Source organism: Argentina silus, assembly GCF_951799395.1.
Source record: "Argentina silus genome assembly, chromosome: 22".
NCBI lineage: Eukaryota > Metazoa > Chordata > Actinopteri > Argentiniformes > Argentinidae > Argentina > Argentina silus.
Window position 1 is genome coordinate 8,872,739 of NC_139676.1, and position 11,389 is coordinate 8,884,127.

Consider the following 11,389-nt stretch of genomic DNA (forward strand, 5'->3'; position numbering starts at 1 on the left):
TAGTAATCGATCTGAGAGTGAGCGAAATTATCAAGCGTAAAAATGCGCATCTAGGAGTACATCGCAGACGGTGCGCAAATGCTGGGGTCCCGCAGAAAAGGGTCATTCAACCTGGATCCACTTCATTCCCCAATACGGCAGAGGGCGGTACAGACTAAACTATGTATTCGTTGTGTCAGAGGACAACATGAGAGAAGTAGAATAACTTCCACACTTGCGCAGTGTCTTTACGTCTGGAAATGTGAGGTGAGTTTCGGATCTGTCACTCAATGCTTTTGTCTCACAATGTCAATTGTGAACGTGTTAATAAATGCAATGTATGCAGTTTCTACCTATGCATGGTTTATAACCATGCTCCTTTCCATTCGCCTGTTTTCGAACGTGGAATCTCTCTTGAATGATAGCATTCTGACCTTGGCTGTAAAGGTCCAAGCTGTGTATTTTTGGTGAAACCAGAAATACTCTGTAATCAATTCATTGGTTTTACCTGCTTTTACCTGGCTGCCACAACGTTTTAGCTAAATCAGCGGTTGCAATGACTAAAAAGCATTTGGCTACCAGTTCATGACGAAAAAACTGTTTTGAAGTGTCTTATTCCCAGCAATGTGTATACACAATCTGTGGCAAGTGACTTTTGTTTCAATGGTCATCAACACGTTGTGTCTTGTCATGACAAGATGTCAATTATGTTGACATTTCTGCTGTGCTTAGATGACAGCTTAGCAGTAATGATGTCCAAACACTCCTCAATTAGTCTTGTTAAGTTTCTCCTTTTGAAGCTTGCATTGTGTCATAATGTCATCTTCATACGAAACCTCTAAAGCATGTACCTCAGTAGTCAGCCAAACAGCTGAATGTTTCTGAATTTATGGGACTGACCTCTCTCTGCGCCCGTCAGACAAGCAGGACGGCATGCCGCCGTGCAGCCCTGAAGGCCAACGACTGGTTGGCGTTCGCTGAGCGTATTCCACCCAACCAGAGGGGCATGTTCAATGCCCTGAAAACGCGCAGTGATGCAATCGCAGCCTCGTGAGTGGAACGGGCACCTGTTGTGCCCATCATCGGTCATTTTGTAGGAGTGTTTCTGTTTGTTCTACTGTGTTATGGTGTACGGGTTAAAAGATAGAAAGAGAGCCGCGCACTTTTGCTCTAATTGCTAATAATTTATTAAGCCAACGCTAATTTATTAAACCGAGGCAGCAAGCTGTCTTGTTCAGGGTTTCATTTGTTTGACTGTGTTATGGTTTATGGATTAGTAATAAGAATGTGAGGCCTTGTCATACCAGCATTAGCTCTGATATCCTGACGGATGAATGGGATATTGACTGGCTTATAGGATTCCTTTGATCTTTCTTTCTCTCTCTCTACCACCACCTCTCTCACACTCTTTGTCTCTGTGTAATGACAGGCTAGCCTCCCTGCCTGAGAAGCCTGTGGTAATTGATTGGGAGTCACTAGAAGAGCGCGGTGGCCAAGGCAGGGATGGTGGATGAGTTTGAGAAGAAGGTGAGTTCCCCAAACAGCAGCAGGAACATGGTCTTTTTTTGCAAGGGGAAAAAAAAAAAGTTTGGAAGTTGCCATAAGAGCAGCACCATCACTAAAGAGGGAGGACAGCCACTTGTTTGCCTTCTTTGATTGATTATTCAGTATTCTGAGAGTTAGGGACTTTCCCTTGTGTTGTGCACCGAGGCTTTCTTTTCTAGTACCACTTAGCTGTCTTGGAAAACTTTTATCATTTAATTATTGAATTCTGATTGGTTCATTGAATCCATATGATGATATATTTAGATGTTCCTCTCTCTCCACACTTCAGTGCCTTGCAGATCCCTGAGGCTGTCGACACACAGACCACACACAGTGCCATCAATTCCCAAGAGCAGGAAGCGGTGAGTGTCACAGGCCACAGAAGACACATCATGCTGTTTACTCTACCGTTTTTCTCTGAAATGGAGAGTTTTGCCTGGTTGTTAGTGGGTTAAGCATGTGGTTTTCAATGGTGTTTTCTCCCATAGAACAAAAACGCAGAGGCCTACGTCGAGGCGCCTAGAGCTCACATCACTCAGTATGGGAAGGAGGTGAGGATTGACCAAACATTTGGAAAACCAACTACTCTTCTGCTCTAATGCATGGAGGCACACACACACACACACACACACACACACACAGCTGATGTGAAGTAAGATCATTTTTTGAACATATATGCCATTTAGCTGATGCTTTTATCCAAAGCGACTTACATTGCAGTGAGTGCATACATTTCAGTATTTACAGTTAGGTCCGGAAATATTTGGACAATTTTCATAATTTTGGCTCTGTACGCCACCACAATGGATTTGAAATGAAACAATCGAGATGCAATTGAAGTGCAGACTTTCAGCTTTAATTCAAGGGGTACCATTCACACGTGTTGATGCCATTCCTTATTCTATTCCATGTATTACAGTTGTTTGATACCATTCCTCATTCCATTCCAAGCATTAGAATGAGCCCGTCCTCCAATTTCTACTTCCACCAGCCTCCCCTGATACATACAGTTCACACAGTCACACTGCTCTCTCTACTCCTTCTCACTGTCTGTCTGCCCCCCCCCCCCCTCTCCCTGGGTTCTCAGCTGGAGAAGTTCCAGAACATGATCCCCTTCGACCAGATGACCATCGACAACCTCAACGTGATGTTTCCCGAGACCAAGCTGGACAAGGAGAGGCACCCATACTGGCCACACAAGCCCATTGCCGAACTGTAATACATCACTGGGAACTTGCCTCAAAATAAAGATCATGTCCTGCACAGTCCTGAGACAATCATGGTTATCATTCCTTTATTTCTTTGTGAAACATTTCCGTTATAAACATTTGAATTATCAGATTGTTTTGCCATGTGCATTGGCAAGCAATAACCACTGGGTGGCAGTGTAGCCCTATATTTGCAGGTTGAATGAAAACCTCGATGATTGCACAAATGGTTTCACACCTGTGCATTTGTGTGATTGAGGTGTAGCTCTAATCTTAGTAGAACTGATATATATATACTGTGCTACTTTCCGTCTTAACTTCTAACCACAGTGGTGATTGAATCAAGTATCACTCCCAAAGAAGTCTATTTGTTTACCCCTGATGCGATCATGATGGAAGAAAGGATGTAATCAATGTTGCTATGATTCAATACGTGCTTTACCAAAAGGAAATGTCTCGCCTGGAGTCAGTAGTTATTTCTTCCAGATTCACCCACACAATTCGTTGTTTGGCAGAGGACAAACAAGTAGTGATATAATGTCTCAACTTTTGGCCATACTTCTAGTAGATTACAAAATATTGCGATATTTTGGTATCACAATGAAACCGGTAGGCATGGAATATAAGCAACTGTAAACCCATCTATTGTAACATTGTAGCCTACGTATGATCAGTATAAATGGCAGTTTGCTTTCAAACACGTCAAGGATCCATCCTAAATGTTTAGAACAACAGGTGAATGTTTACCCTAAGGAGATTATGACAAAATGATGTTTCACGCTAAACACTGATAGTAATAAACACTTATACAGTATTGGAGGGTTCTTGCTTCTTTTTATTCGTCATCCTAACTGTCAGTCACATGAATAGCGCACCAATCACTCCTCCATGTGAAGCGTCTCCCTCCCAAGCTTGCTTTGCTATTGGTTCCTACTTTCATATCTAATGAGGAGTAGGTGGGTCTATATCTAACGTTATTTGTCTGGATCCTTCATTGGCTCGAACGTCAAATTAAATTGAAATAGGCGGAGTTATGTTAAATATCATTTCCGCTATATGTGTTGTTTGACAGTAACAAGAGGAGAACCACGCAGTTAAGGTAAGGAGATCTGTTGTTTTTTTATATTGAGAGAGCTATCCGGCGGTAGGTATTGTTTTGAGAGATTTGAGGTGGCCTTGTCGGATTGCGTGTTGGTCTAGGGTTGGGACTCAATGACAAGTGCCACTAGTCATGTCCAGATTGCAGCGCACTCTGTGCTGAGCATGTCAATATATGCGGTGTCCCAGCGGAGGTCAAAAAAACAGCATCCCCGCTTCTCGCCGGGATAGCAAGTCACTGGTCACAATGCTTCAGATGGAGGGCTGTCTCCGATATTTGTTGTTGGTCACAAGCTATTTAAGATCGGTTGGTTTTGGCAAACGATCCAGCGTTTGTGTATGTCTGTGTTGTTGGCATCCTCCGTCCTCTATGCTAACGTTAGCTACACTACAGTACAGTAGCAAGGTGATGAGCCGAGGACTGGTGGTAGCTAGCCAGATAGATCAGACAGATACAGTTTCAAAGCCAGAGAACTTGCTCTTGCGGAATGATGTGACAGTTATGCTAACGTAACGGTACCAGCTGGTTCAGATGAGATTTGATACAGCCTCGCTAGCAAAGTTCCTCACGTTTCGAGCTTGCCGACGTGCTAATCAATAGTAGTCTTGGCATAACCAACGACTTAATGTCGAAAACGGTTGTATAATAAATGTGTATCACTTGTGTATAACATAACTGTGTTTCAGTTCAGCTGCTTCTGTCGGCTACCCAAAGCGCCCCCATGATTTGCGCAGGTGACAGGGAATGCGGCCTGAGTCAAAAGAAGAAGCGAGTTTAGCCGCTACTAGCGCAGATGACTTACTTAAGGCCACCCATCTCTGTGGCTAAACAATCTGGACAGCACAGTGATTTATCAACGTCAGGAAGGTGACACCACCAAAGCGCAGGGCGGCAAATGATAAAAAATAAAAAATAAATCTATTTTGGCATGGACATTTGAGATGGTCCCAACCCGCGACACAGCACACAGTATTATTGAATCCATTCAATTGGCCCTTGAGTGTCAACAAGCTGAAATGACACAGCCACTGTCATGTAGTTTTGGCCTGTAGTTGTAAGTTACATACAGATATACTACACTCCTATGTCCCCAGTTGACCCTGAGTATAAATTTTACCATGGCATCTGGGGGGCAAAGGTCATTGTGCCATAAGGGACCAGCTTTTGTCTGGTTTCTGTTCTCTATGTGGATAGGCCTAGTTACTTGCCTGTTACATGGTGATGACATGGGTTTTATGTGTGTCTAATTACTTTCTCTCCTCATGAAAGATGTTGTATGCAATGGGACATTTCTTAGTCAAATCAGGTGGAAGGTCACATAGCAAACACAAAAAGGCCGGAGGCATGTTCATTTGTCCTTGTAGCTCCCTGTACTCCGTCATGTCGACTAGGCCTAGTGTGCCTGTTTTTAGAGGAGCTGGCACGAATGCAAACACGCTATAGGCCGGGTTGTTGTTGTTAACCCCTATAGCCCAGAATGTGCCGTCAGTGTGCATGAATAAACAAGCCTGGTTGTGTTAGCGAAGCGCTGGTATGTCTCCCCGTGGGTGAGTCCATGCTTGGGGTCGTCAACACTGGCTGCATTGTTTTATAGGGCACAATGAGAACAGGCTTTACGGAGGCTCTGGTGAAGGCGGAGAGCATGGAGAATCGGGCCTAGGTTCTGACTCGGCAAGAGGAGATAGATAAGAGCTCGCTGTACTGTGTACTAATTGGTGTAATTATTCTTGTAAGTAGGCCTACACTGGAACAGGTTTTCTCATTGTTTGGCTACACACCATGCTGCATGACAGTCTCATAGTATTGGGCACTAGGACTGCACTGTATGTATTGATTGATTGATGTGTATTGTCCAATGGAAAGGGTTGTAGGGTTAGGGTTGTTGTGCTCAGTATGGAGGGTATGCACGAGTTCCTTGTTTACCACACACACACACCACACACACACACACACACACATGATGATGTTGCAAGACAGAAAATTGCATCTTCATTGTGACTGTGACTTTCAGTTTTGTATTGTTGTGTGATGCAGTTGTTGTTTGGTTATTATGACGAAGCCAGTCTCTGAGTCAGAGGATGAGAACCTAGGAGAGAATAGGCCTTCAGGCTAGCCTAGCTGACATCCTGCTCCTGCTCCTGCTCCATGTCTGATTGTTTATTCAGTGATGGGCCGGGCCTATGTTATATGATACTCCAGTGTCTCTTAAATTTGATTCCATGCTGCAGTTTGCCTCTGGCTCACACAGACCATGAGGTCACAGATTGGGATGGAACATTACTGTTTGTGTAGCCTAGAAGATCAGCTGTTATGGCTACAGATGCTTGTGTTTCGAGTTTGATGATGCCATCAGGCAAACGGTACAGGGTACCTGAACCTAAACCCACCAGAGCCAGATTTGCCTTTCCGGCCAGGGCCAGGGCCGCACTTAAGATTGTAATGCACTGACATTGCCCCTACTTGATTTTATTATGTTTGTGTACCTGCCTATTTGATTTTGTGTGTGTTTTTTATACCGTGTTTTGTCATTGGATGTGCAATGTCGTTTGTCCAGGAGTGGGACAATAAAGCTTTCTGAATGTTGAACCTGAATGTTATTCACTAGCTATAGCTTCGGTTTCTTTTTTGAACTGAGGAGTTTGTAGGCTAGGTATGATAGCTGCTTGTTGAGGAGTTAGTAGGCTAGGTATAATAGCTGCTTGTTGAGGAGTTAGTAGGCTAGGTATGATAGCTGCTTGTTGAGGAGTTAGTAGGCTAGGTATAATAGCTGCTTGTTGAGGAGTTAGTAGGCTAGGTATAATAGCTGCTTGTTGAGGAGTTAGTAGGCTAGGTATAATAGCTGCTTGTTGAGGAGTTAGTAGGCTAGGTATGATAGCTGCTTGTTGAGTTAGTAGGCTAGGTATAATAGCTGCTTGTTGAGGAGTTAGTAGGCTAGGTATGATAGCTGCTTGTTGAGGAGTTAGTAGGCTAGGTATGATAGCTGCTTGTTGAGGAGTTAGTAGGCTAGGTATAATAGCTGCTTGTTGAGGAGTTAGTAGGCTAGGTATGATAGCTGCTTGTTGAGGAGTTAGTAGGCTAGGTATGATAGCTGCTTGTTGAGGAGTTAGTAGGCTAGGTATAATAGCTGCTTGTTGAGGAGTTAGTAGACTAGGTATGATAGCTGCTTGTTGAGGAGTTAGTAGGCTAGGTATGATAGCTGCTTGTTGAGGAGTTAGTAGGCTAGGTATGATAGCTGCTTGTTGAGGAGTTTGTAGACTAGGCTAGCTGCTTGTTTGTCTGTCTGTTCTCACTGCATTTAGAGTAGGCCTGTATTGGGCTGTTTGGGTTGTAACTGCCTATGTCAGCAGGTCTGTTAGAATGACAAGACTGAACGAGAGGGAGGGAGGGAGAGAGGGAGAGAGCGAGCAGGGAGGTAGTCAGGTAGGGGGTGTCTGGAACAAGGCCTAACGATGGTGGTGGTGGTGGTGGTGGTGGTGGAGGAGGAATGTCTGACGGATGGCTAAACAGATGGGAGTGGGAACAAGGAGAGAGAGACAGATGGAGATGATGGAGTAGGGGGAGGAGAGGAGAGGAGAGGAGAGGGGGAAATGGTCAGTGCTAAATCCCAGGAGAAATAACCCATATCAGTGGGGGGTAAGAGGATGGGTCCTTTGGGAGTGGGGGGAGGGAAGGGATGGGATGGGGAAAGGATGGGGAAGGGTTGGGGAAGGGTGAGTGAGGGAGGGATAAGAGGATGGGAGGGCTAGTCAGGGACTCGGGGAGGGGAGGGAAGGGCAGGAGAGGGGGGGGGAAGCCATCTGGGGAGGATTTGTCTGGATGGTATCAACCACTGACCCATTGTCATCTCTGATAGAACAATAAATGAGGTTTGATAGGATCATGACATTTTCAGTGGGGGAAGGGGGTGGCTTGATCCGCCTTCGGTTGTAATGCTAGCCTATGGTTGTTAGGCTGCTGTGTGGCTGCCTGCTGTTTACAATTAACCTAACCCTAACCCTGTTTCTATGGAAATTTCCAATGTTTGTTTCTTTTATTTCTATTTTTAAGATTGTCTCTCGTCACTTTTTTTCCCCACTACCATGAGATGATTTGCTTTGCTGCAGGGTTTGGCGTCAGCTGCCGGAAAGGCTTTTAATATGCATTCTACAGTACGTTCACAGCCTACATGTCTGACAGCCATTTCCTGTATTTAGTGGCCGTTAATGGACCAGTCGTGTGAAGAGGCGGGGTTAGAATGGGACAGAGCACCTCGGAACAAGAGGTCCAAGAAGATACCCCAGAGGTCAGAACATCAACACACACACACACACACACACACACACACACACACACACACACACACACACACAAGCACACTTTCAAAATCGACTTAGTAGAGTTCTACACTGACCCCCTGTTACCCTCACATACTCTTTCCCAGGAGTGTGTGTGTGTGTGTGTGCGCGCGTGTATATAACTGTCAAACCTGTCCCACAGTTGTAAATACCACTCCTTAGAGTCCTTCTCCCTCCAATCTGATCAGTGCCGACAGTGCATACTCCAGCTCAATAACGGATTGGCTGAGAGCCAGAGCACTAAAAGCCCACTGGCCTTGCCACCATGAATACAGTAACTGATTGGTCACGTGACACGCCCGTCGACTCAGCCCTCCCCATTTCCCCACCTTCTAATGCAGCAACACAAACAAGCTTATCTGAGTCAGGATCTCCGCTCTTTTACATTGGAGTCAATCAAGCAAAGGAAAAGGTCTGTGTGCTTGATACCATTGAACTGGAGTTACTTAAGTCACTCTCTCTCTCTCTCTGTCTGGCTTGGTCCCCTGCACTCTCTGTTCTTTTAGACAGATGTTTTGGCTCTTTTCTCTCCCCCCCCCCCCCCCCCATCTCTCCTCCTTCTCTCTCACTCTCCCCCCCCCCCCCCTCTCCTTCTCTCTCGCTCTCTCTCCGTCCTGTACTCACAGCTGATCAGAGCCAGATCAGATTGCATCACATCTCTTGTGACATGTGAATAGGCCCTGCTTTGTGTCTCTCGTGCGAGGAGCAGTCGCTGTTTCTCCCTCGCGTAGCGGGCTGACAGACCGTAGGCCCGGGTCCACAACCACACAGATGAAAACGGAAAGCAATGGTTGTAACAATACCTCGTCAAAAAACAATTGTTTGTGTGCTCTGTTTGAACTCTCTTCCTGAGTTCAACTCGGGAAGCAAAGGGAATGAGGGGGGGGGGGACATGAAAAGGGAGTGGGAGGGGTAGGCAAGCTATGCTGATGAAGATCGTGATGTGTATTGGAGAGAGAGAGAGGGATTCCAGGCACCCTGATTCAACCCAGATGAGCTCCAACCTTCCCTTTCTCCTCCAATGCCAAAAAAAAAAAAAAAAAACTTTCCTACCTCCAGGGCAGATTCCCAAATCCCAAATTCCTGCACACGTCTTTTACTGATTTCCCCCCCCCCCCCCCCCGCCAGATTTAGAAACATCTATTTGTTCATACACGTTCTTCCCTCTCCAGCCACTGTACATGGTAGAGCAGTTGTTGTGTGGTAAGGTTAAGGTTGTGACAGGCGAGTGATCTCGTGTCTGTGTCTGTCCACCAACAGGAAGGGTTCGCCAACCTCAAGACGTTCGTGGAGGAGGAGCTTCAGACGAGCATGGTTGGTGTTTGTTGTGATTATTTATTGACGAGTGTTTTCTTATTGTCATGCCCTATTGTACGGTCATAATGCTCTTATTAACTCTCTCTATATCTGTCTGTCTCTCTCTCTCTCGTCTTCTAGATGATGGGGATGGTGATTGGCGCGGGCATAGCCATAGTCCTCATCGCCATCCTCATCTTCTTCGTCCTGCGGAGGATCCAGCTTCGAAGTCAGTTTGACCTCCTAATCTCCTCTCGTCACCTTACGGCTCACATTCACAATAACGTTTCATGATTTGTACCCCCCCCCCTCCCCCCCCCCAAAGTATTATGTCTGTTTTCTGTATTTTGTGGGTGACTCTAACCTCTGTCCCGTGTTGTGACTTGCCTTCCCAGACTTAGAGGCCCAGGAGGCCCCAAAGTACCGCTTCCGTAAGAGAGACAAAGTCATGTTCTATGGCAGGAAGATCATGCGCAAGGTGAGCGTGGCTGAACTGTGGTGTAATGTGTGAACAGCCCTGTGTGTGCTTGATGTTGTTCAACACACCGTGCTTCTTGCTTAACCTGACTTTGGACCCCTCTTCTCCTCATTATCTCTCTCTCTCTCACACTCTCTCTCTCTCTCTCTCTCTCTCTCTCTCTCTCTCTCTCCCTCTCCCTCCCTCCCTCTCCCTCTCTCAGGTGTCCCAGTCTACCTCGTCCCTGGTGGGCACAGCCTCCTCGACGCGCCCACGGCTCAAGAAGAAGCAGAAGATGCTCAACATTGCCAAAAAGTAGGTTCTGATCAATAACAGCACTGTCTACTGGCCTGCTGCTAACTAAAGCTAATGAAGGGACTGGCAAGAGTAGAGCAGAACTGTGTTGGATGTCCATTTTAATCTAACTCTCCTCTGTCCTGCTCCATTCACTGTTCTACCTCCATTTCTCTCTCTTCCTCCTCTCTCCTCTCTTTCTCTTTCTCTCTCCATCCTCCCATTCCCCCCGCTCCCTGTAGGATCCTGCGCTTTAAGAAGGAGGTGCCCACCCTGCAGGCCAAGGAGCCCCCTCCCTCTGTGCTGGAGGCAGACCTCACAGAGTTTGACGTGGCCAACTCCCACCTGCCCTCCGAGGTGCTCTACATGCTCAAGAACGTCCGGTACGTAGAGGGGTGGTTGTGGTTGTGTGTGTGGTTGTGTGTGTGCCTGTGTGCCTGTGTGTGTGTGTGTTGTGTGTGTTTGAGGAGTGTGCATGTTGTCATAAATAGGATTTGAAAGGTGTGTGTCTGTGTGTGTGTGAAAGAGATAACATCCGTCTCTGTGTTCTCCTCCTGCAGGGTTCTGGGCCACTTTGAGAAGCCTCTGTTCCTGGAGCTGTGTAAGCACATGGTGTTCCTGCAGTTCCAGCAGGGAGAGTACGTCTTCAGGCCCGGCCAACCTGACAGCAGCATCTACGTCGTACAGGACGGGAAACTAGAACTGTGCCTTACTGGACAGGTGTGTGTGCGTGTGTGTGTGCGTGCGTGTGTGTGTGTGTGTGTGTGCGTGTGTGTGTGCGTGCGTGTGTGTGTGTGTGTGTGTGCCCAATGTACGTGTATGCAGGTGTGTGTTGTGTTGCAAATGGCTAGGCAGAATTGAATCTTTTAAATGTTTATATGTGCATATTAGTATAGTCAACATTCATGATTAAACCAGACCTTTTGAAGGAGTTTATAGTTGTCCTTGAATAAAGTCCTAGAAGGTTATTAACAGATGATTAACGCCTGCTAGTGTTTGAGAGATGATAATCTGATGATCCACTTAACTGAATAGTGGCGTAAATGGCAAAGATTTAATTGGAATCTAGAAACGGACTAAAGCCCACAAACACTGAGGAAAACAACATTTGATTACTTAGTAGACAGAATAAACTCCTGCCATTTCTGTCATTAATCCAACTGGTCTCTCAAATGCA

The 11,389-nt window shown here is 46.0% G+C and overlaps 1 protein-coding gene and 1 pseudogene across 2 annotated transcripts in view; both read left to right on the forward strand.

Annotated features, from left to right (window-relative positions):
- Window positions 1–369: 369 nt before the first annotated feature.
- Window positions 370–2,792, forward strand: LOC310821405 (ATP synthase subunit d, mitochondrial-like; annotated as a pseudogene). Its single transcript, XR_014555127.1, has 5 exons — window positions 370–1,029; window positions 1,409–1,506; window positions 1,809–1,886; window positions 2,013–2,075; window positions 2,612–2,792. The product of XR_014555127.1 is annotated as an ATP synthase subunit d, mitochondrial-like (transcript).
- Window positions 2,793–3,781: 989 nt separating this feature from the next.
- Window positions 3,782–11,389, forward strand: part of pnpla6 (patatin-like phospholipase domain containing 6) — a 29,249-nt gene continuing 21,641 nt past the window's right edge. Inside the window, exons 1-8 of the mRNA XM_083693978.1 lie at window positions 3,782–3,831; window positions 8,025–8,113; window positions 9,426–9,479; window positions 9,603–9,690; window positions 9,857–9,939; window positions 10,142–10,233; window positions 10,455–10,595; window positions 10,773–10,932. Of these exons, the coding sequence (XP_083550104.1) occupies window positions 8,066–8,113; window positions 9,426–9,479; window positions 9,603–9,690; window positions 9,857–9,939; window positions 10,142–10,233; window positions 10,455–10,595; window positions 10,773–10,932 (666 nt within the window). The 5' untranslated portion in view covers window positions 3,782–3,831; window positions 8,025–8,065. The remainder of the gene's footprint in view (window positions 3,832–8,024; window positions 8,114–9,425; window positions 9,480–9,602; window positions 9,691–9,856; window positions 9,940–10,141; window positions 10,234–10,454; window positions 10,596–10,772; window positions 10,933–11,389) is intronic.